The sequence below is a fragment of the Charadrius vociferus genome, unplaced genomic scaffold (genome assembly GCF_000708025.1).
Source record: "Charadrius vociferus isolate BGI_N301 unplaced genomic scaffold, ASM70802v2 scaffold964, whole genome shotgun sequence".
Lineage (NCBI taxonomy): Eukaryota > Metazoa > Chordata > Aves > Charadriiformes > Charadriidae > Charadrius > Charadrius vociferus.
The window spans coordinates 562675-584259 of NW_009647945.1; the positions used below are offsets into that span (position 1 = coordinate 562675).

At 54.2% G+C, this 21585-nt stretch overlaps 1 protein-coding gene across 1 annotated transcript in view; it reads left to right on the forward strand.

Moving 5' to 3' along the window:
* The window catches only part of HYDIN (HYDIN, axonemal central pair apparatus protein), a 161992-nt gene that overhangs the window by 97061 nt on the left and 43346 nt on the right, over positions 1–21585 (forward strand). The window contains exons 25-39 of the mRNA XM_009883265.1: positions 1306–1341; positions 1665–1683; positions 9963–10012; positions 10672–10799; positions 11532–11741; positions 12623–12760; positions 13816–13993; positions 14523–14650; positions 15368–15501; positions 17434–17570; positions 18732–18859; positions 18976–19167; positions 19565–19714; positions 20780–21019; positions 21301–21457. Of these exons, the coding sequence (XP_009881567.1) occupies positions 1306–1341; positions 1665–1683; positions 9963–10012; positions 10672–10799; positions 11532–11741; positions 12623–12760; positions 13816–13993; positions 14523–14650; positions 15368–15501; positions 17434–17570; positions 18732–18859; positions 18976–19167; positions 19565–19714; positions 20780–21019; positions 21301–21457 (2025 nt within the window). The remainder of the gene's footprint in view (positions 1–1305; positions 1342–1664; positions 1684–9962; positions 10013–10671; positions 10800–11531; positions 11742–12622; positions 12761–13815; positions 13994–14522; positions 14651–15367; positions 15502–17433; positions 17571–18731; positions 18860–18975; positions 19168–19564; positions 19715–20779; positions 21020–21300; positions 21458–21585) is intronic.

The following is a 21585-nucleotide window of genomic DNA, read 5'->3' on the forward strand; positions in this document are numbered from 1 at the left end:
GGCTTGGAGCAACCTGGGCTGGTGGGAGGTGTCCCTGCCCAGGGCAGGGGGTTGGACTGGATGATCTTCAAGGTCCCTTCCAACCCAAACCATTCTGTGATTCTATGATCTTCACCTTCAGCATGGTGACCCTCACTGTGCATTCTCTACCTCAGTGCCTTCCAGCACGAGGCGCCTTTTCCCCTGCTCATTTGCTGGGAAGCTGCAGATTTTAGACTGCTTCTGCTGCCCCAGTGCTTCTGACCACCGGTCATGCTGTCACGTACCTGGAGGACTTTCACCTGGGCCATTGCAAGAGAAGTTGGAGCCTGGAGTGGCTGCGTGGGAATGGCTTTACCTATTACGCTTGGGTTTTCTGAGGGCTCAGCCTCCTGCTTTGCGCAAGGGTGACAGACCCCTTCACCTTGGTGGCAGCAGGGTGTCGGAGGAGTGGACTGAGGGCAGGGAAAGCGAAGGAGAAAGCATTAGTGGGGTTAAAAAAGCACCGCACGTCCCACCCAAGGTGCTGGCAGGCAGCTGGCTGTCTCCCTGGCTCTGTCCTGTGCCATCAGGATGAAGTATGGGAGATGTCCATGTGGTTGGACGGGGGTTGCCTTCTGGTTTTATAGCCGGCCAGCAAACGCTGGCTGGAAGATGACTTCTTGCTCTGGCAGTGATGTTCAGTTAGCAAACCTGGGGAGCTGCCGACTCCTCTCTCTGCTTTCTGAACATCTGAACATCGTGGTTACCCACGGCACGCAGTGGGAACCTGAGCTACGCTTGCGCCACCAACAGCGTCTTCCTCCCGATCAATGCCGTTGCGCCCGTGCTGCCTAGGTGGCTCGGGCTCGAATTCCCTCGGGGCTGCCGCTCCACTCTGCGGAGCTTTGCTGTTGGTGAAACAAAATGACGATCTTTTATTTTCGTCTTTTTTTTTTTTTTGGTCATTTAAAATCATTTGGATTTATATAATTATTTTTTTTTTATTTGGTCCCTGGGAGCAGCTCGCTGCCTGGCTGAGGCAGAGCGAGAGCATCGATTCGGCTGCCGTCGCTTCGGCTTCATCTCTCTGGCAGAGCACTGAGTAGGGAAGCCGTCAGATGGAATCTGGGTGGCAGGGTGGGCCGTTTACTCCTGTTTCTTTGCTGACCTGCTGTCACTTGCGTGTGGCAATGATGAGTGAAGGGACATCATTTTCCAGACCTGGGGTTTCTCTTAATTTCTCCAGCTGGTTCTCACCCTTCACTCTTTTCCAGCTCCCTGCAAAAAGCATCCTTAAGGATGCAGAGCTCAAGCTCAACGAGGAAAGCTCAAGCGTTCCTTAAGAGAAAAAAATCCATCTGAACCCACTGGCACCGCTCAGCCCAAGGGTGTCGTTCCGAGTATCGCTGTGCTCTTTGGTGCATCCCTGTCTTCACAGGGCAGCTGAGAAACCTATAAATTCTTGAGATATGGGGCTCAAGCCAAATTTGAATCCAAGTGCCGAATCTTCACAAGTTTTTGGGCATAAATCTGCACTGGGGATTTTTGTGCTGATTCCTTCCAGTCCAAGGCGCTTCCCAATGCAGAGATGATGGAGAGCCCGGCTTTCCTGCCCGTCCCATCCAGCCCTGGGCTGGCTGCTGCTGAGACAGGGATTCACAGCAAAAACCCTTCTGGAGAACGAGGATTTAGTCCTGTGTGAGGCTGGAGTGCTGATTTTGGGTGGATGGACGGACAGCATGAGGTCTGGGTGGGTATGGATCCCTTGCTGCTTGCTGGCTGGTTTAAGGTGGATGAGGAGAATCCCAGTCACGGGGATCGTTTCCAAAGACATCATCGTGTATTTCTTTTCTGTCCAAAATCTCTCTGCCAAGAGTGGGGCAGCCCCAGTGAGATGTCCACCTCGGAGTTAGTGATGTGGGATCGTGCGAGAAGGATTTATTTATTCCCCCACCGTCTGCTTCGCGTGGCAGAGAGAAGCCGGAGTTCCCAGGGGAGTCGGGCACCCCACGGGTCCTTCTGGGCCAGCTGCCATGCCATGGATTTTTGCGAGCACCCAACTCATTGCCGCCTTTTCAGCCCCTCTGCCCTTGGGAAAGTCATCTTTCTCCTCCGGGGGAAACCTTTCCAACTGTGAGCTTGCTTTGCTTGCTTCCTCTGTGGTGGTGACTGTCCCCTCGCCCTCACCCGCGTGACTCCATCACCCCACACTCGTCCCCAGCGTCGCCTGGACCAGGCCAATCCCGTCTGGTGGTCCCTCGCCCCGTCCCCAGGAGCTCAGCAGGGCTGAGAGCACGTTCCCAGGAGTACGCCTGCCTTGCTCTCGGTAAAGCGAGGGGTAATTACGTTGGACTCTGTGAGACCTTTAATAAGAACTCAGCAGCGATGTTAACCAGCTGCTTACACCGACCCTATAAATCAGGGGAAAAACCACGCGCAGCCTTAAATCTGTGATTTCTGCTGCTGTGACGAGCCCCTCTCCTTCCGGACAGGGGATGGCTGGCAATGCCGGCGTGCTCAGCAGGGTGGAGCTTCAGCATCTGTCTGATTTATTTGGGGATGTGACCCTAGGAAGTGTATTAAACTTGGGGCTTTTTTTAGTTTGGGTTTTTTTTTTTGCGTTCGTTATCGTTGCTGCTTTACCACCTTCTGCCTTTCCTGTGCGGTGACCCGCGGCAGAGTCCTGCTGGGAGAGCGCGCTGGGCTGTGGCATCGCTGCTTGCCCGGGACGTGCCGGGCAGCCTGCATCAGCGTGGGCCGGTGGAGACACCTTCTGGGATTCAGCAGAAGCGGTCGAGACGAGCAAGGACGTTTCCTTCTAGGTGAGGACTTCAGGACAGGCTCCGTCATCTTGTCGTCTTCCTTTTCCTCACTCTGCTCTTGGCACCATGGAGGGACGGCAATGCTCGCTGGTGGGCAGAAGAGCCCGGGTACACGCTGGTCCTCAACTCTTGGCATGTCTCAGCTCAGGCTTGAGCTGCTTTTTGGCTGCTTGTAGGGTGAAGCTGGCCTGCCAAGCCCACCCAGCCTGGTCCCTACCATCTCAAGCTGTATCCTGTTCACCCCTTTCACAAGCTTGTTGAGATCCAGCTTTGGTCTCCTCCAGCCTTTACCCAAAGGAGACGACAGATGAAGAGTATCTCTCTTCCCGTGGCTGGGAGCCTTCTGCTCGCCTGTCTGAGACACCCAGGACCAGCCTGCTGCTTCCAGCTGGTGGTGCTCAACTGGTTCTCTGCCCCCCCTCCTGCTTCCTCCTGTTTTTAACCCTTGCAGCCTTTGTGCTTTGCCAAGCTCTCGGTCATCTTAAAACGGTGACTGTCCAGATCCCTGCCCCAAAGACACAAAGATGTGCTGGAGCACATCTCACCTCCTTTGTAATCAGTTGTGGGAGTCAAGACAGCCGTCTGTTTACAGAGCCAATTTTTGAAGTCGCTGGTAAGATTGTAATTGATGCTGATCGCTTTAAATGGCGTCTCCAAATTACAGCTGTCGGGGCTTGTTTAATTTTGAACAAAGGCTACAAATTGTATTTATCGTTGGAGCTCCTGATTTGTTCAGAGGGACCTTTGGCCAGAGTGTGATTGAGAAGCGTTCTTCTGTCTGATGGAGAATCAGGAGCCTCCTACTGCCTCACCTGATGCTTATAAATCGCCTGGCTGATGTGCAAAGCCTGAGGAAGGAGAGGGCCCTAATGGGTGATGTTTTGCTGTCTGTAAAATCAGCGCAAGTCAGAATAACTCCGGTAAAATCAGTGGAGACTTCCAGGGCTATAACTTATCTTCACTTCTTTTCAGCAGTAACATCCCTGCAGCCACTCCTACACAATTTCTGCTTTCCAACAAGATATCAAAATTCTCCCTCATCTCTCAAAACTGATGGGTTTTTGACTCGAATAAGTGGCCGCTAAAATGGCATGTTAACTTTTAGTTAATTAATCCTCGGTCACAGTGGGATGTCCCCAGGACCGCTCGCTGCGTTCAGATGAACGCCGAATCCAGCTTAATCATTTCCAGCATGCGCAGGACAGAAGTTGGAGGTGTTGGATCTCACTGCAGCAATGTCACTTCTCTGTCTCTCCACCGCCTGGTCTGAATTTCAGGGGGGGGTGTTCAGTAAATACACAAACCTTAGAACAGCAGAAGAATTTATTCTGGCAAAGAAATAGGCTTCGGGGCCGTTTGGACCAAATGCAGTTTAATAGTCACTATGGATGAGGGCAAACCATCGCCACCGCCTTCCTCAGCTGCTGGCCAGGTGGCCCAGCTCAAGCCCAGTGTTCCCACACAGCGCACTGGGATGGCTTTTGGTTTACTCCCATATTATATTATTTTCCTTTGAGTTGCAGACACCCTTGAGCTGTCTGCGGCTTGCTCCAAAGTGCCTTTTTAATATGCATCTGACGGTCTGAAGGAGAAGTAAAAGGGCATCGCGGGGCCCTGTGAGGCTCTTGAGATGCCTCATGGGCATGAGGTCTCCGGTGCTCAACCCTGGGATAACCTGAAAAGAGCTCGAGCTTTGTTGGGAGGTTTGTTTTCACCCGCCTGTGGGTGCCATGCACTGGGGAACCAGTCTCAGCACTGGTAAAGCTCTTGCACTTAATGGGAAGGGGGGTGGTGGCTTCTGGCACGTGTCCCTGGTGCCGGTGGGGGCTGCAGGGACCTCAGGTGTTCCCGTTACGGTTTTGGGGTGACTGTGTCCTGACGGCTGCGGGCTCTCGCGCAGCCCGAGCGGAGGGGCTGACGCCATCCCGTGTGAATCTTCACATGTCGTTCGCAGAAGCGGTGTGACTTTTTGCTCCTCTATTTCGGGAGGCGGGTGTGGGAAACGGCGTGAAGCTGTGTCCCTGGCAGGCTCAGAAACCAGCAGACAGGCTGAGATACTATTTTTTTTTATTTTATTTTTTTTTTCCTAATGTCTCAGAGCTTGGGGACAGTGGGTGACACAAGGTTGTCCTGGCCCGAGGAGGAAGGACTCCTCTCTCCCTGGTGTCAGTCCACCCATGCTGCTGTTAATTCCTGGATGCATTTTGTCCCATCTGAGGGGGGACTGCTTTGGGTGAGACAGACCCAGAGGGGGTTAACACCTTGCTTTCGGCCCCTCCGGCTCCAGGCTGACCTGTTTATGCCGGGGGGCTCCTTGTCTCAGCTCCACGGTGCTGGTGGAGGCACAGCCAGAGCCCTTTGGCCCCCGCGGTTTGGGATGGGTCCTCTCTGCAGGTGGAGGAACCACTTTCTGCTCCTTGCCTTCCTCCCCGCGTACACAACCTTGGCCTGAAGGTGCTGGAAGATGCTCAGAAAGTCCCGATTCCCAGCAGAGAGAGCTGCCTGAAGCCTGGGCTGATGCTGAACATCGTGTTGTCTTCCCCTTCCATCTCCTTTTCTAAGACAACCCCCTTTCCTTCAGTGCCAGGAAGGTTTCTTGTCCCAGGGGTCAGCTTTCTGTTGGCGCCTTGGGTTCCTCGCTCCCTTTCTGTTCACGTCATGCTTCTTGTTATTCATTTTGACTTTTTCCCCCACTGGAAAAAGTCCCTCGCTGTGCTCTGTGCTTCTCCGCAGCAGGACTCGCTAATCACATCATCTCCCTGCACCGGCTCCCAGAGGGCTTCTACTTTAGAGTGAAAAATATTGTTGTTGTCTAAGCACCGCGGTCCCGCGAAGTTGCCTCCAACCATTCTATAAAACTAAAGGTAATTTAATAAATGATTATGGATTTTTCCATCTCGGGGGTTTACCTCTCCTTCAGGAGTTGTTATTAACCCGCAGTATTTATCAGGAGCAGCTTAGAGCGCCGTGCTTTCGTTTTCTCACTAGGATGGATCGCAGCTAGCAGGTTTGGCACAGCTGCTGTGATGATGGCCAGGCTCATGCCAGTGTGCCCAGGTGGCCAAGAAGGCCAACAGCATCCTGGCCTGTATCAGGAACAGTGTGGCCAGCAGGACTGGGGCAGTGATGGTTCCCCTGTCCTCGGCACTGGTGAGGCCCCACCTCAAGTGCTGTGTTCAGTTTGGGGCCCCTCACGACAAGAAAGACACTGAGGTTTTGGAGAGTGTCCAGAGAAGGGCAACGGAGCTGTGAGGGGTCTGGAGCACACGTCTGGTGAGGAGCGGCTGAGGGACCTGGGGGTGTTCAGCCTGGAGAAGAGGAGGCTGAGGGGAGACCTTCTCGCTCTCTACAGCTCCCTGACAGGAGGGTGCAGCGAGGGGGGGTCAGGCTCTGCTCCCAAGGAACAGGCGATGGGACAAGAGGAAACGGCCTCAAGTTGTGCCAGGGGAGGTTTAGGATAGATATTAGGAGAAATTTCTACACCCAAAGGGCTGTCAGTCATTGGAAGAGGCTGCCCAGGGCAGTGGTGGAGCCACCATCCCTGGGGTTGTTTAACAGACAGGCAGATGTAGTGCTGAGGGACATGGGTTAGTGGTGGGTTTGGTAGTGTTGGGTTAATAGTTGGACTCAATGATCTTAAAGGTCCCTTCCAACCTTGATGATTCTATAATTCTATGTGTTGAACTGGTGCATGGACTGGTGCGTACCTGGCGGTCTTCAAGGTGCTCTTGGCCCTGGGTGTTTGTACCCCTACGCTGCAGGCAGGTCCCTTGTCACCAGGGACAGGTACCATTCAGCTGCAGGCTACCTAGAAGCACTGTCGTCACAGCTGAGCTGAATTTATTTCATCGTTACACATCTGCCCAGGTTAGCGGCTGCTGGAGGGTGTTGAGCAGTTTGGTTGCACATCAGCGCACCCCGACATGCACCAAGGTGCCTCTGCTGAGAGCAGTGAAGGTTGCGTAGATGGAACTGGAGATGGGCGATGCTCCGCAGGGGCAATTGGATGCCTTCATCCCCTCCAGTCCTGGTTTGTTCTTCCACGGTGCCGAGGTCTTGTGTGGGGTCCCAGCAGCATGTGGAGGGAGGGCTGTGGTGGACCTCAGCTGGGCCAAGCCTTGTTCTTGCATGTGGTTGTGGGAAGAACAAGTTAGTTGGGACCTCTTGGGGGTTATGAAGAGCGGAGCCTCTAGTCCAGAAATCAAAACCAGCCTTAGATAATAAACTACAAAGCTAAAGGCGCATATTCATTTGGGAGCACAGCATTAAAGGCACCGAATTCCCAACTGGGAATGAAACGTCCGGGTTGCTGTAAAAAAAAATCCGCCTCATTTGCCTACAGGGGAACACTTCCAAACAGGCACGGTGACAGGCAGGCATGGCTGGAGCGTGTCCCTCCACGTGGGGTTGGAAATATGAGCGGAGTTACCCTGAGCACCTGCTGTGGTTTAAAACAGGGAAGGTAATCGGAGTCACCTGGGAATGATGGAAAATGTTAAACCATATACTTTTCAGTGGCAGATGTTGGTCAGACTATAAACTCGGCTCCGTTCATGAAACGAGCGGTTAAACTGCTTTGCTGAATCATTTGCCAAAATTGGTCCTCAAACAGTTTGCCTTTAGGAACTGCTGGGGAGGTAATCGCGCCGTCGGTAAGTGTCACCTCGGTTACAACCTTGTTCCAGCAGAGCTGCTGCCCTTTTATAGCCCGAGGTGCCGTCAGAGCTGTTTTCCAACCGGGGAATACCTGAGGCACAGCAGGGAGCTGCGTCTCCTCCTCCACGTTTGCAGTACATCGATTAAAAACGACTAAAGCTTCCTACCCCAAAGCACTGATCGCCGCTGCTTTGGCGCTCGTCGGGGATCAATGGGTTGTTTAATTATGAGTCTCTGCCTGGAATTGTTCCATGGGTCTTTCCACGTTGCCTTGTGTGCGCGAAGATGTCCCACGGTGGGCTCCGTGGGTGTCCCTAGGCTCGTGGTGGGGCCTCAGGGGACAGCAGGCTGTGGGCTCCAACCCTGCTCCTGCCTGGTGACGCTTAGAGAAAGCCACCAGCATCGCTGCATGCTTGTCAGCATCCCCTGACCTACGGCCGCGGGGAAATATTTGGGATAAATATCTAGTAGAGCTGCCAAATTTCTCGCTTTGGCCCTCGGAGTGGGGAAGACATGGTCAGCAGTGGAGGGGGTGGTGGTGTTTTCAGGAGGGCACTGGTGGGTCTGTACTGGCTCATCGCTCTTCGCATCTGCCCTTTTGCCTCTCAGCATCTCCTTTTCGCATCTTGGCCTCACCTTTGCACATGGTTTGTCTTTTCCTTTCCTACTGCGCAGCAGTACACTGAGGGACGTGGGGCTGTTCACTCTGGAGAAGAGAAGACTGAGGGGGATCTTATCAACGCTGATCAATCCTTCAAGGGAGGTGCCGGGGGATGGGAACAGTTTGTTTCCAGTGGTGCCCAGTGACGGGACAAGAGGGAACGGGCACAAACGTGACCATGGGCAGTTCCATCTCCACCTGAGGAGGGCCTTCTCTGCTGTGAGGGCGGCAGAGCAGTGGCACAGGCTGCCCAGAGAGGTGGGGGAGTCTCCCTCTCTGGAGCCATCCCAAACCCGCCTGGATGCCGTCCTGTGCCACTGCTGGAGGTGCCCCTGCTCTGGCAGGGGGTGGGATGGGGGAGCTCCAGAGGGCCCTTCCAACACTGACCATCCCACTGCAGGTCCATGACCAAAGTTACATTATTTTCCAGGTTCAGCCCTCCAGCACCTAAATTTTTCATCAAATCCCAACCACCGAAGGAGGAGGGAGCCCGGTCGGAGCGCTCAGCGTCTGCAGAGGGCAGCTCCAGGGATAGGGGCGCGGAGGAGCCAGCCAAAGCCCTGGCAGCAGGAGGAGATCCTGCCCAAGAGCCAGCAGATGCAGATGACTCCTTGGAGGCAAAGGTAGATTTTCTTGTACGCTGATGGCTCACGTTGCCTCCCCCAGCTTGCCACCAAAAAGTCGTGCTCGTGCCCACCTGCCTTTTTGCTGCCCTGCTGTCCACGTACCCCCGAGCAGGCTGGCCAGCAGGGCTAGCGGCTGGACACAGGGCTCCAGAGGAGGAAGAAGTAGGATAGTTTAGCTTGGAGAAGCCCACTCAGATTCTCCTGACCTACATTGCGTTTAGTATTTTTTGTTTAGGCTTGTGTGGTTTGGTTTATTTATTTATTTATTTATTTACATTAAATGAGGTGTTTATCTGCATGGTGGTGTGAAAGCTCCCAGTTTCCTCCCTGTATCAAGCCGTGCCAAGTACTGATCTCCATATATCACCTTCTCAACCCCCGCTAAAGCCACCCATTTTCATGCCTCTGCCTTTCCCTGGGATTGCAGTGACGGCCACAGAGACGTCTTTTTGTAAAACAAGGCTTTGCAGACAAAGTCACCGTCTCTTCCTCCTGGCTTTGAAAATGGCCTTTGATCTGCTGACCTTTCTGGTGCACCTCGCTGCTTTGGAGCTTGACCTCGGTACTAGAGGGAGCCGGCACTTTGTTCTGCATCGTGTGGGACAGGGGCTGCCCCTGGGCCAATAAAGAAGGATGTAAGAGAGCATGAGACGTTCTGAAAGTGCCAGCGTTGGCGTTAAGTTCGAGGAGAGGAGTTGCACCTGTTCACATCCAAATATCGGCAGTTTTAATGTCATAAGTGCCTATTTTTTCTGAATTGGGAGAAATGATATCCTGTAGATATAAAGAATAGCGTGGCTGAATAGATAGAATAGATATTCTTTCTGGACAGAAGCATGAAATCATCTGTATTTCTTGATTTGTCGCCACATATGCACAAATAAACCAGGGTAATACAAGTGGACATGGCGAAGTGGGACCCAAAATTGCTTCAAAGGATACGTCTGGAATGCGGTTTCATCTTCTGCTTGTGTCACTGCATCGAGGCAACATCCATGTAACCTCCCTGGGGAAGTGGGAGAGCACAGGCTCTGTGTTTGGGAATACGTGCTTGGCGAAGCTTCGCTAGGTTTGAAAATGTGGAGACGATAGAAAGAGCATCGAAACAGGAGAAGGCTCTGCCCTCCCCGGTGCTTTATCTCCTGGGGAGATGTAACCTCTGATCAGGCGTGAAGATGTCCCGTGAATATTCTTGTTGGAGTCAAGGCCACAGCACAAAGGACATCTTCACCTTAGTGAAGAAGCTCTTATTCTTAAACTTCAAGAGCAATCCCAAAGCCTTGTTCATAAATAGGGGTGAGAAGCCCAGGAGCGAGGTTCCTTTTGAAGATGCCACCTCTGAGGTTAAACACCAGGTCTCAGCTGCTGCGAGACAGAAAAACATCTCGGCTACCTTCTTCAGGAAGGTGCTGTTGGAGAGAGCGCCCCCGCAGAGATCCTCAGCTCTCCCATACTGATGAGTGCATGAGATGAAACCCAAGCACCATCTGAAATTGGATAGTTGTGCCAAGCACTTTCCAAGTCCTTCTTTTCCTGCTTTTGATATTCCTCCCTTGCAGCGGTGGTCCTAGTTTTGTCATGGAGAACCAAACCTGTCCAGGCTTGGGATTCTCAGCATGTTCCTTAGGCAGGAGCGGGCGAAGCTGGGCTGGCACGAGGGTGAAAAGTGCCCTTGAGGTCTCTGCCAGGACTGAACGCTGGGCACACCCGGCATCCTTGTGCGAGCTTGCGTGTAGGAAGTGCAGATGGAGCCCACGTCTCATCTGTGGGTGGGCTTGGACCCATGCTCAACTGATGGCGTGGACTTCCCCATACTCGATTTGCTCCCAGGTCCCATCTCAGCTGCTCCCGGCTTGCTGAAGTGGTGGAGCCTGCAGCAGAGCGGTCTCACCCAGACCAACCAGCTGCTTACTGCAGCCCATGGTGCTTGTTTTCCAGCCACGACCATCCACTGCTGCAGAGATGAAAGGTGCTGCAGAGCTGGGAGGTGCAGCAGAGACTCGGAGCGTGGTGAAGATCAAGGAATTGATGCAGTTTGTAGAGGCAGAGCCCCTCACCTTGGGAGTGGAGGAGGTAAGTGGGAATCAGTCTTACTTCTACATTTCCAACGTGGCAACCGGTCATGCGGCCCCGTGTCCTGCTGGTGGCCCTCAGTGCTGCTCACAAAGTGGCCTCACACCCCTCCAAGCATATCGCGCAGCGCTGCTGAAGCAACCGGTCATCGGTGAGGCTGTGCGGGACATGTAGAGCTGACCGAGAACGTTACCTGTGCAGCAGCCGTGGAGGGCATCATCTGCCTTGTTACTAATTGGGTGGTCGATAAGAAATTCCCACAGCAGATTTTGCTGTAGCGTCTTGCGAGAGAGCAGCATGCAAATTGGGGAGAGAGGAGAAGAGCGACAGGAGTCGGATGAGCTGGGCTGGAGTCCTCCCCCCGGCTCCGAGGGCTCTCACCTCCGAGGCGCGTATCTTTCTGAAGGCAGTAAAAGGTGTTGGTTTGGTTTTGTTTTGGTTTTTTTTTTTTAAAGGCAAGTTCTGCAGCGGAGAGAATTTCTTGCTGCCAGGAGACCTCGCATATTACTTTAATGTAGTGTATTAATTAGTGTGTTAATTAGTGAGGATGGGAGAAGATTTTTTTTTCCCCATGGTCCCTCCACTGGTAAGCAGGATGAGATTAGCCTGATTTTTGCCTGTGTTTGAGGAAGAGGCCTCTCCCGCCATGTCTGTCCTTTGCTGCGAGCCATGCCTGCTCTTCTGCATCAATTTTGACGCTCGACATCTCGGTCTCTCCTCCCCTACCTCCAGGTTTTCGACATCCTGCCGCTCTACGGTATGCTGCAGCCGGGTGAGAGCCAGTGGATCACCTTCACCTTTTTCGGCCACTCAAACATCGTCGCCCACGTCATGGCCCTGTGCCAGGTGGAGGGAGGCCCGACCTACGAGATTGCGCTGAGCGGGGAGGCTTCACTCATCAACTACCTCCTAGCCACCACGGAGATCGACTGCGGGCTGCAGGTACCACACGCTTCTCTTGGACCCTGTCTTGAAACCATCACCGGCGGGTTGCTGCCCACCTCGGTTTAGGGCTGTCTCCCCTTCCCAGCTCCTTTGTTGGCTCTAGGGCTTGGAAGTACAACCTTTGAGTGATATGTCCTGCATCCAAGCTGGGTTTTGATGGCCATCACCACCCCCTCCCAACAAAGTTGGCAGTTCCTCCTCTTCAAGGTAACCGGCGCTGCCCCCTGGGGCAGGCAGGATCCCAGCGGTGGTCTCCAGAGGGACGTGTCCCTGAGACGTCCATCCTCTGATCCGCTCCTACAGCCTGAGGTCTAAGGAGATGCTCTCTTTTAATGCTCTTGATTAACCAACAAAGGAGAGCAGGGAGGAAGTTAAATTGGGCTTCCAGTCTCTGTGGCTGGAGGGAATATCCCAGAATAATCCCTGCTTCAGTTAAAAAGCCCACAGATGTTTCCAGCTGTTGGCTGTGTGTCCATTGCACTGTTTTTCTCCCTTTTTGCTTGTGTTTTGCTTGCCAATACTTGCACACGGGTGCCTTTTCTGAAACGCCACGATGCCTCCTCCTTTGTTTCAGCTGTTAGGTGACACCTCAAAGCCCAGAGGACTCGTATCCCCTGGATTATTTAGTCCTCATCTTTACATGGCTGTCGTCGCACCTCTGCCTGCTGCCATAAATATCTGTTCCCGCGCAGGGCTAAGAGGTACCCTGTGGCTGGGGGTTCCCCAGGTTAACCCGGGAGAGTCGAGTGCCCGTATCTCCCCTGCCGTCCCTTCTTCTGCGTTGCGTTCGTTTTGCCTTCAACCCAACGAAAGAGGACGGAGCGTCCCGGTGGCAGACCCCTGTCTGTAACTTCCCGCTCCTCTGTCCTCTCTTCAAGCTGTTTCACGAAGTCACCGAAGCGGAGGTGGCCCTGCAGAACAGAGGGAAGTTGGGATTCACCTACCTGGTGCTAAGCCCCGGCGCGGCCGCTGCAGCCAGCCCTCTGCCCGGCGTGGCCCTGGTCGTGCCCAGCACGGTGAGTACGGAGGTAGCACGTGTGATTCACCCTCGCCCCGTGCCAGGCTGCCCAGGAGGGGGGTTATGGGGAAAAAAATGGGGAAAAAAAAACCAAAAGAAAAACCAAAAAAAAACCCAAATGCAGCGGGGAGAGACAGGGCTGTAAGGGGGGCAAAGAAAGTCAAACGAGTGCAGTCCTAATGGACTCCCTTAATGACCTTTGTGGGTGTGGGGCTCTGCTGTCACACAGCATCCGCCGGCGGGAGGCAGGGGTGCTTGGGGGGCTCCCTGCCCCCCAGTTGCCGAGCCCTCTGGGTGTGCCGGCACCGGAGGGTCACCTTACACAGGTCGTGGGATCAGACAGGACTTATTCCTTGTCCCTGCCCGTCCCCTGCCAGCGCTAACCAGGTGAGGCTTAAATATTGAGCATAAAGCTCCTTTGTCAGAAATTCTAACACCCCGCGGCACCGGTCCCTCGCTCCTCCAGCTTTGCTGCTCTCGCAGCAGCTTTGTTGGGCGGTGAGGGGACCAGGGAGGAGCAGGGCTGGGGTGGGAAGGAGAAGAGTTTGCAGCATCGCACCATCACAGAACCTCCTAGCTTGGAAAAGACCTGTGAGACCATCTAGTCCAATCATTAACCTCACACTGCCAAACCCACCACTAAACCATGTCCCTGAGCGCTATATCTACACGAACCTTCAGTACCTCCAGGGATGGGGACTCCACCGCTGCCCCGGGTAGCGCATTCCAACACCTGATGACCCGTTCAGTTAAAGAAATCCTTCACTGTGAAATTCTCGAGCTGTGCTCATGCCGAGCAAAGGGCTGTCTGTAGGTCTGTCCCGGGGGAACGAATCCCTGCAAGCCCTCTGAAGGGACATACTGCATCCTGGTGGGGGAGACTTCAGCTTTTGGGTACAGGAAAGCTGAAGGCGATGTTGTCTGATATTTTCTTCTATATGAGAATAGATATATGAGAACCTGCATCCTTTTCTCAGCGTGTCTATCGTCTGAGCTATCCCTTCACCAAACTCTCTTCGGTGCATTCCCTCCCTCTTCTCCCGCACCCTGCAGGGTTACATCGGACCCGGCGAGGAGCAAGTGCTGAAAGTCTATTACCTGCCAGGAGTGCCTGGGGTCTTCTGCAGGACTTTCCAGATCCAAGTGGGTCACCTGGAGCCAGAAACAATTTCCCTGAAAGGAGAGGGGATCTTCCCCAGGATCTACTTGGACCTGCCCAGGAACATCAAAGGTGAGCACTGCCTGATCGCTACCCAGGGAAGGTCCTTTGGGTTTTCCCCCATGGCATATGCCCATAGGGCAGCTCACGCCCACCTTCACCAAGCCGGGAGGTTTTGGGGCTGTCAGACCGTTAGACCAACGCTCGGCTCGGCCTCTCTGGTGGCTTCCTGAGTCTCCAGAAGCCCATTTGGGCTTGGCCCCAGCAATCATCCTGCAGAGCTTGCCAACGTATCCGTTGGAGTCCTGGGAAGATGATGGCTAGACAGAAATGCTCGGGAAAGCTGTTATGCAGGCTGGCAGGGATTTTGGCAGGGTTGGATTTGCATCACATGGCAGGGAATGAGATGCTCCTATATTGGGAGGAAGATGAGTGGGAGAGAACATCGGGATTCATAGAGGAAAAGCAGCATCCACTTTCCAGATGTTGCTCGAGGAGTGTGTTTCTGGGAGAGGCCAGCGTCGGGGGAGCGGGGCTTCCCAGCTCAAACGGGAATGGCGCTGTGCCCACGCTTCTATTTGTGGATGTTTTCTTCCGTCAGGAAATGAAAAATATGAGAAGGTGCTCAAGGAGGTGAAAGAAAAGATGGAAAAAGACAGCCAGAGAGATGAAGCAGCTGTTCCAGCGGAGGCTGCGGCCACGGAGCCCCCCACGGACGACTGGGGCACCGTGGTAAGAACGGCAGCTGCCTCGTTTGGCACGTGCCACCCTCCCCCTCTGTCATTTTGTCCCCTTGCGCCCCACATCAGCCTTCCCAGTGCCCTGCTGGCACTTGGGACCTCCCTGCCCACACCTGGCCACGGTCGTGCATCAGCTCAGCATTGCCCACCTCTGGTAGTTGTCCCTCTTGTAGATGCATGAGCTTCCTGACTCCATCAGGGAGATGTCCTGAAGGCTGTGCTCAATTGATTGAACCTGATTGATTTGAAGGAGATGAAGGTCATTGCGGGGTCTTTGCTCACAACCCAAACCCTGCCACATTTACGGAGCTTAATAGCAGCAGCCTGGCTGTGCCCTGGGACTGTGCTGCCAGCGTTCCTCTCCAGCTTTATCGTGGTTGCCTTTTCAAGAGAGCTTTTGGCCCAGCTGCTTTGGCACTAGCTGGAGACAGCCAAATATTTGGAGCTCTGGAAGGTTCCTGGCTTGTCTGGCTGTTTGTCTGGCCAGCTCAGGTTTTGTAACAGTGGCTGGGCAGGTGAAGATGCCGCAGATCGTTTCCCTCGAGATACGGTCCTGGTTAAGAGAGCAGGAGATGTCACAGACACTGAGGAGTGAGACAGGAGGACCCCGTCACCCTTCTCCACAAGAGCAGGGTGGGATCTTCTTTCCGAGACAAGCCCTGTGCCTCGGGAAGGACCTCTGCTAACCAGTCTTTCCTTTCCTCAGTTGGACACTCGGCTGCAGATGCAGATGGAGCAGATGCTGATAGAGGAACACGCCCTGGAGCAGCAGAAAGCTCTCGCCTCCTGTTCCCCTGAGGACACTGCCTTTGACCAGCGTGCTCGTCAGAGGCTTCTCAAGTTAGTGAGGACTCCCCTACGCTGTCTCTAGGTGCCCCAAGGGTAACACCCAGTGGTGCTCTCCTGCTCCCCAAGAGCTCCTCGTGTCTGCAGAGCTGGGAGTAGCTGGGGACTACAGAAAGGGTCTGAAGGGTCTTGGGCGCTCAGTAAGTTTGCAGATGGCACCACTTTGGGTGGGAGTGTTGATCTGTTGGAGGGTAGGATGGCTCTGCAGAGGGGTCTGGACAGGCTGGATTGATGGGCTGAGGCCAATGGCATGAGGTTCAACAAGGCCAAGTGCTGGGTCGTGCGCTTGGGTCACACCAACCCCACGCAGCGCTATAGGCTTGGGGCAGAGTGGCTGGAAGGACATGGGGGTGTTGGTCACCAGCCAGCTGAACGTCAGCCAGCAGTGTGCCTAGGTGGACAAGAAGGCCAACAGCATCCTGGCCTGTATCAGGAACAGTGTGGCCAGCAGGACTGGGGCAGCAATCCTGTCTCCCTGTCCTCTGCACTGGTGAGGTCCCACCTCGAGGGCTGTGTTCAGTTTGGGGCCCCTCACTACAAGAAAGAGGTGTTGGAGCATGTCCAGAGAAGGACACCGGAGCTGGTGAGGGGTCTGGAGCACACGTCTGGTGAGGAGCGGCTGAGGGACCTGGGGGTGTTCAGCCTGGAGAAGAGGAGGCTGAGGGGAGACCTTCTCGCTCTCTACAGCTCCCTGACAGGAGGGTGCAGCGAGGGGAGGTCGGTCTCTGCTCCCAAGGAACAGGCGATGGGACAAGAGGAAACGGCCTCAAGTTGTGCCAGGGGAGGTTTAGGATAGATATTAGGAGAAATTTCTACACCCAAAGGGCTGTCAGTCATTGGAAGAGGCTGCCCAGGGCAGTGGTGGACTCTCCACCCCTGGAGGGATTTAACAGACAGGCAGATGTAGTGCTGAGGGACATGGGTTAGTGGTGGGTTTGGTAGTGTTGGGTTAATAGTTGGACTCAATGATCTTAAAGGTCTCTTCCAACCATAATGATTCTGTGATCCTGGTAGCTTTGACGTGCTGCTCCCTGTGAGCAGCTGAGTGTCCTCAGTTCCACAGTGCCACCCTGAGCTTTGGGGATGCTCAGCTCCCCACAGATGCTGGGTTCCATTCTTAGAGCTGAGGGGGTCATGTGCCGACCATCAAGACCTTCTGGACAGCACAGACACCATCTCTGCTCACCAGCTCTGAAAGAGGCAACTCAAAGCTGGCACCTTTCTTCCAGTTGACAGGCCACACTAAGCAGAAAGAGCGGGGAATCACACAGGTTGACAAACCCTAAATCTTGTGGCTTGGATGCTGGTGGGACTGCAGGGCTCACCTAGGTAATCTGGTCCTTCCCTTTGCTCCTTCATGAAGGAGCCACAGGCATGGTAGGCTCCAGTTCAGGAAGAAGATGCTCTGCAAGACGGATCATTTATGTGTTTTCCTGAGTGGGATTGCTCTGGAAAAGGACCTTCTGGTGAACCTTCTAGATATTGATTACTGCATTTATCGGTGCTGCTTTGGGGACAGATCTGGTTAGAGAGCGGTGAAGATTTCCTGTGCAGGTCTTATTACAAGGTCCTGAAGCAATTTCAGGCTTGGGCTGTACACCAGCCTGAGCAGTTTCATTGAGACCAGTGGAGGTCCAGTGGACTTCTTTATCTACAATGGCTTTTCATAGCAGAGGAGCTGTGACCAGTATCCATTTTAAACTAATTTTAAACTAATTAAACCAGGTCCCATTGGTAGCTGATGAAACCTAGGACGTACACTCTCTGTGACTTACCAAAGTCATTACCAGGTGGTCAGGCCTTGGGTTTCATGAGCTTGAGTTGAGTTTTTACAGCAGTGAATACAGAAATAGCCACCTTATTTGCGTCTTCCGTCCCCTTGGAAACGTAGCCAGGTTTAAGGACTGTCCTTACTCCTCCTTTCAGAGCTAAGCTGCCCGAGTACCTCCTGGACTTTGGCTATGTCATTCTCGGTAACATCCACACGCACATCGTGAAGATCACCAACACCAGCCAGTTTCCTGTGTCCTTCCACGCCGCTAGACGAGTCCTGCGTGACACAGGTAACCAGTGCTGGAGAGACTTCACATGGCCATGAAGGAGCTCTGGTAGATTACCTGAAGACACTGGACATAGGGAGGGGTTTTTGAGTGTTTGTTTATATAGCTTTTTCCTCCTCAGGACCTCCTGCCCTCTGCCTTAGAGCCTGATTTGTCCTAAGCAGCTGTGCCCAGAGACCTCTGGACTGCTTCATTGCAGGGGTTTGATGGGCTGATCACCTTGGTCACCCCTCAGCATCTTCTGCTCTTGGCAACCACGATCTGAGGTTTTGTGTGCTCTGCGGGCTTGTGCTGCAACCAGATGGGCCTGCTCTGGTTTGAAAGTGCTTTGTTTAAAGTTCATAATCACAGAACCACAGACTGGCAGGGGTTGGAAGGGACCTTTGGAGATCATCTAGGCCAACCCCCCTACCGCCTACAGCAGTATGGACAGGATCGCATCCAGGCAGGTTTTGAACATCTCCAGAGAAGGAGACTCCCCCACCTCTCTGGGCAGCCTGTGCCGGTGCTTTGCCACCCTCAGAGTAAAGAAGTTTTTCCTCATGTTGAGATGGAATTTCCCGTGTTCCAGTTTGTGCCCGTTGCTCCTTGTCCTGTCGCTGGGCACCACTGAGAAGAGTCTGGCCCCATCCTCTTGCCACCCGTCCTTTAGATACTTACAAGCATTGATGAGATAATGTCACAAGACTTCTGTTGAGCCTTTATTGAGAAAACAACCTGTGAGGTCCTCTGGTGTATCAAAATAGGCTTCTAAACCAGGCCTTGAGGTAAGGCTGCAGTACCGTCAAATGGCGACTCACTGTGCCTGAGGGGTGGTCAGGCGTCTCCTCTAAGTTTTGTCCATGGGACACCATGGTGTGGGGGAATCGTAGTTGGAAATTCTCCTTTGGCGAGGTCTATGCATCCTTCCCTGGGATGCCTGATGAAGAAATTGCTAGTGCTCTTCAACTGATGTTCCCTTTTTACCACGTGGACATTGGATTCTGGCTGTGAAAACCCTTTTCCCCTTGAGAGGTGACAAGGAAGAAAGAGCAGCAGGCGCCTCTGGAGATGCAAAGTGGTCCTTTGCAGAGCTGCCAGCCACCACCCATATGGCCTTAAGGTGCTCGTGACACATTTCATGGCGCTTGTATGTCTCAGCTGCTTTGTTTCCGTCCGCTCAAGGTTTCAGCGTGGAGCTGGACCGTGTGAAGCACCTGCCCTACTGCGAGACAGAGACATTCGAAGTGCGCTTTGACCCACAAAGTGCTAACCTGCCGCTGGGAGAGGTGGACGTGCTGCTGCCCATCAAGGTACCACCCTCTTCTTCACCTCCCTGTGCCCACACCACCTTCTGGGGCAGGTGGCAGGTTGGGGACAGCAGCAGATGTCACCTGGGTTGTCAGCTGGATGCTTTGTCCTTCACTAGGTAGCAGGAGGCCCCACGTTTCACATCCGCCTCCGTGCCAATGTGGCCGTGCCATCCCTCTGCCTCTCCAGAGACAGAGTGGAGTTCTCCGCTGTCCAGTGTGGGCAGTGCCAAGAAGAAACCATCCAGCTGCACAATCAGCTCCAGCTGCCCTGTAAATGGTTCATCACCGTGAACGAGCCCGTTAAGAAGGTAAAGCACAGACAATGTGTAACACGTAACTTCTGGGTTGGGTTTTCTTTGCCTCTTTTGCCTTTTCTGCCCCTGTGGCTGCTTGAGCACTTGGGGTCCAGCTCGTTTGAGGAAGCTCCTGAGGGTGCAGAGCAAGGCTGCTTCACCTGGACTTGTTCATTAGCTGATGCGTCACTTCTCTGCCACCTTAACCCATTCCTCTGCTCCTGGGGACAGTGCCTCCCCATCTGCCTGCCCTGTCTACATGTTTTCCCCCCAGTTCTAGGCCGTTGGTGGCCACAGCTGGTTTGGTGTGGGTGTTCTCAGCACCGTGACGGTGTCTTGGAGCACGGCAGGAACCAAAGGTCTGTCCTTGGCGGAACAAGGAGACCTCACACAATTGTGTTTTTGTGCTCAGGTGGACAAACATTTGCCAGCGAGCGTGCGTCGGAAGCTGCTCCAAGAGTTGAAGGCCAAGCCCTGTGCCTTCGAGGCGCTGCCCTCGGCTGGAGCCCTCGCTCCAGGACAGCGATGCAACGTGCGAGTCAGGTTTTCACCCACGGAAGAGGTGAGATCGGCCGCTGTCACCCCTCAGGAGGTCTGGCAGGGCAGTTTGGCAATGAGAGCCCAGCGCAGGGAGCAGGAGATGGGGTCTACCTCCCTGTGGAGCTTTCTGCAAGCCCTGTGCCCCAGTTTCCCCTGTAAGAACCCTCTTCTGAGAAGCACTTCGGAATCCCGATGGGGACCTTGCACAGGGAGCATCAGGGCGCTGCGCTGTGGCTGCCTCTCGGCACGTGGTGGGACATCTGCCTCTTTCTCCTCATCTTCCCCTTTACCTGGGGCGTATTTGGAGGCTGTAGCACCCCGGCGCAGAGCGGCTGGCCCGCTCGCAGGGGACAACGAACCCTGGAAGGGTCCATCCAGGCTAATCCCACTGCTGGTCCCAGCAGACGCCTTCCTGGGCACAGCAGGATGGTGGCCTGCAGTGGTGTGCTGCCAGTGGCCACTGCGGCTCTGGCGCGGCCTCCCTGCATGTTCCCGGGCAGTTTGGGAGTCAGCGTAAATGACGGAGCATTCCCAAAGGCAGTTTGTATGTGGCCACCGTGATTTGGAAACTGGCAGCCTGTGACAGTATGGAGACAAGTGCTTCCACGCCTGGGAACAGTCCCAGGGATGTTTTTAATTGCTAGTGGAGATGTAACCATCTTGTCTCCGGCTTTGACCAGAGCCAAACGCTGAGCAGAGAAGACAACCCTTACTTCTAACCAGTGAGAGCTCATCTGCCTCTTTTGGGTAGCTGATGTTTGCTTGACACAGCAGCAACAGGACTGTGTTTGGGCAACGTAACCCTGAGGACCTTTCTCATGCGCTCCCTGATGACTAGGTGAAAACATCTGATAGACCATTTTAGATCCATCTGGTACCCAATATCCACTCACACTTCACACCCGGATTCATCCCAGTTATTCCGAGCCAGCACGCAGATGCTGTAGCTTCTGCTACAAGTAAATATCTGTTTTCCGTTCACCTGAGAGGTACCGATAACGTCCCTGACCTTGGGGCAAGGATTGAATTTGAGGCCCCATCACCTGGGACTTCACAGGGGACCTTTCTTGGCTTCTCTCTTTTTCAGAAGTCCTACAGAAGTGAGCTGAAGATTAACGTTTGCCAGAGCAGCCAACACCTCCAGCTGCAGGTCTCAGGGCATGGGCTGGAGCCACAGCTGGAGTTCAGCCCCCCCCTGCTCGAGCTGGGACCAGTGCTGCCGTACAGCCGTGGGGCGGAGGGGACGGTGGTGGTGAGGAACCCATGCGAGTTCCCCATCGAGTTTTACTCGCTGGAGTTCGACCACCAGTACCTTGCTGAGGAGCAGGTGAGAGGGGAGAGCTGGTGTCCCATGTTCATGCTCCCGGAGCTTCACAGTGCTCCAGCATTCCCAGCCTCCTGCCAGGGAGATGGGGGCATCCCCAGAGCCAAGCCTGGTGGTGTTTTTGGGGTCCACTAGCTCTGCTGGCAGGCTGTGGAGGGGCTTGGAGGGTCCGGGGTGTCGGGAGGAAGGAATGAAGGAGAAGGTAGGCTTGCTGGGGAGTCTCTTCATGCGATGAAGGCCAAGAAACGCAGCCCATGTATGGTTTCTCTTCCCTATGCGCACAGATCCTGCGGATGCTGAAGGACTATGATTGCCACAACACCTTGTTGCTGCCGCCACGTGCCCCGGGTGAGAAGCTGCCCCCAGAGGTGCTGGAGTACTATCAGGACCAGAAGAGGCTGCAGGATGAGCAGGCGAAGTCCAAGACTGGGGAAGCAGCGGGCCAGGACAACGGTGAGGGTTTGGCATAGGCTGGTCCCGAGTGTGGACACAGCAGGGACTCCAGCCCAGGTACCCTGAGCTCTCCATGACCTCATTCTCTGTGGAAAGCCCAAGCTTTTAGCAGCCAC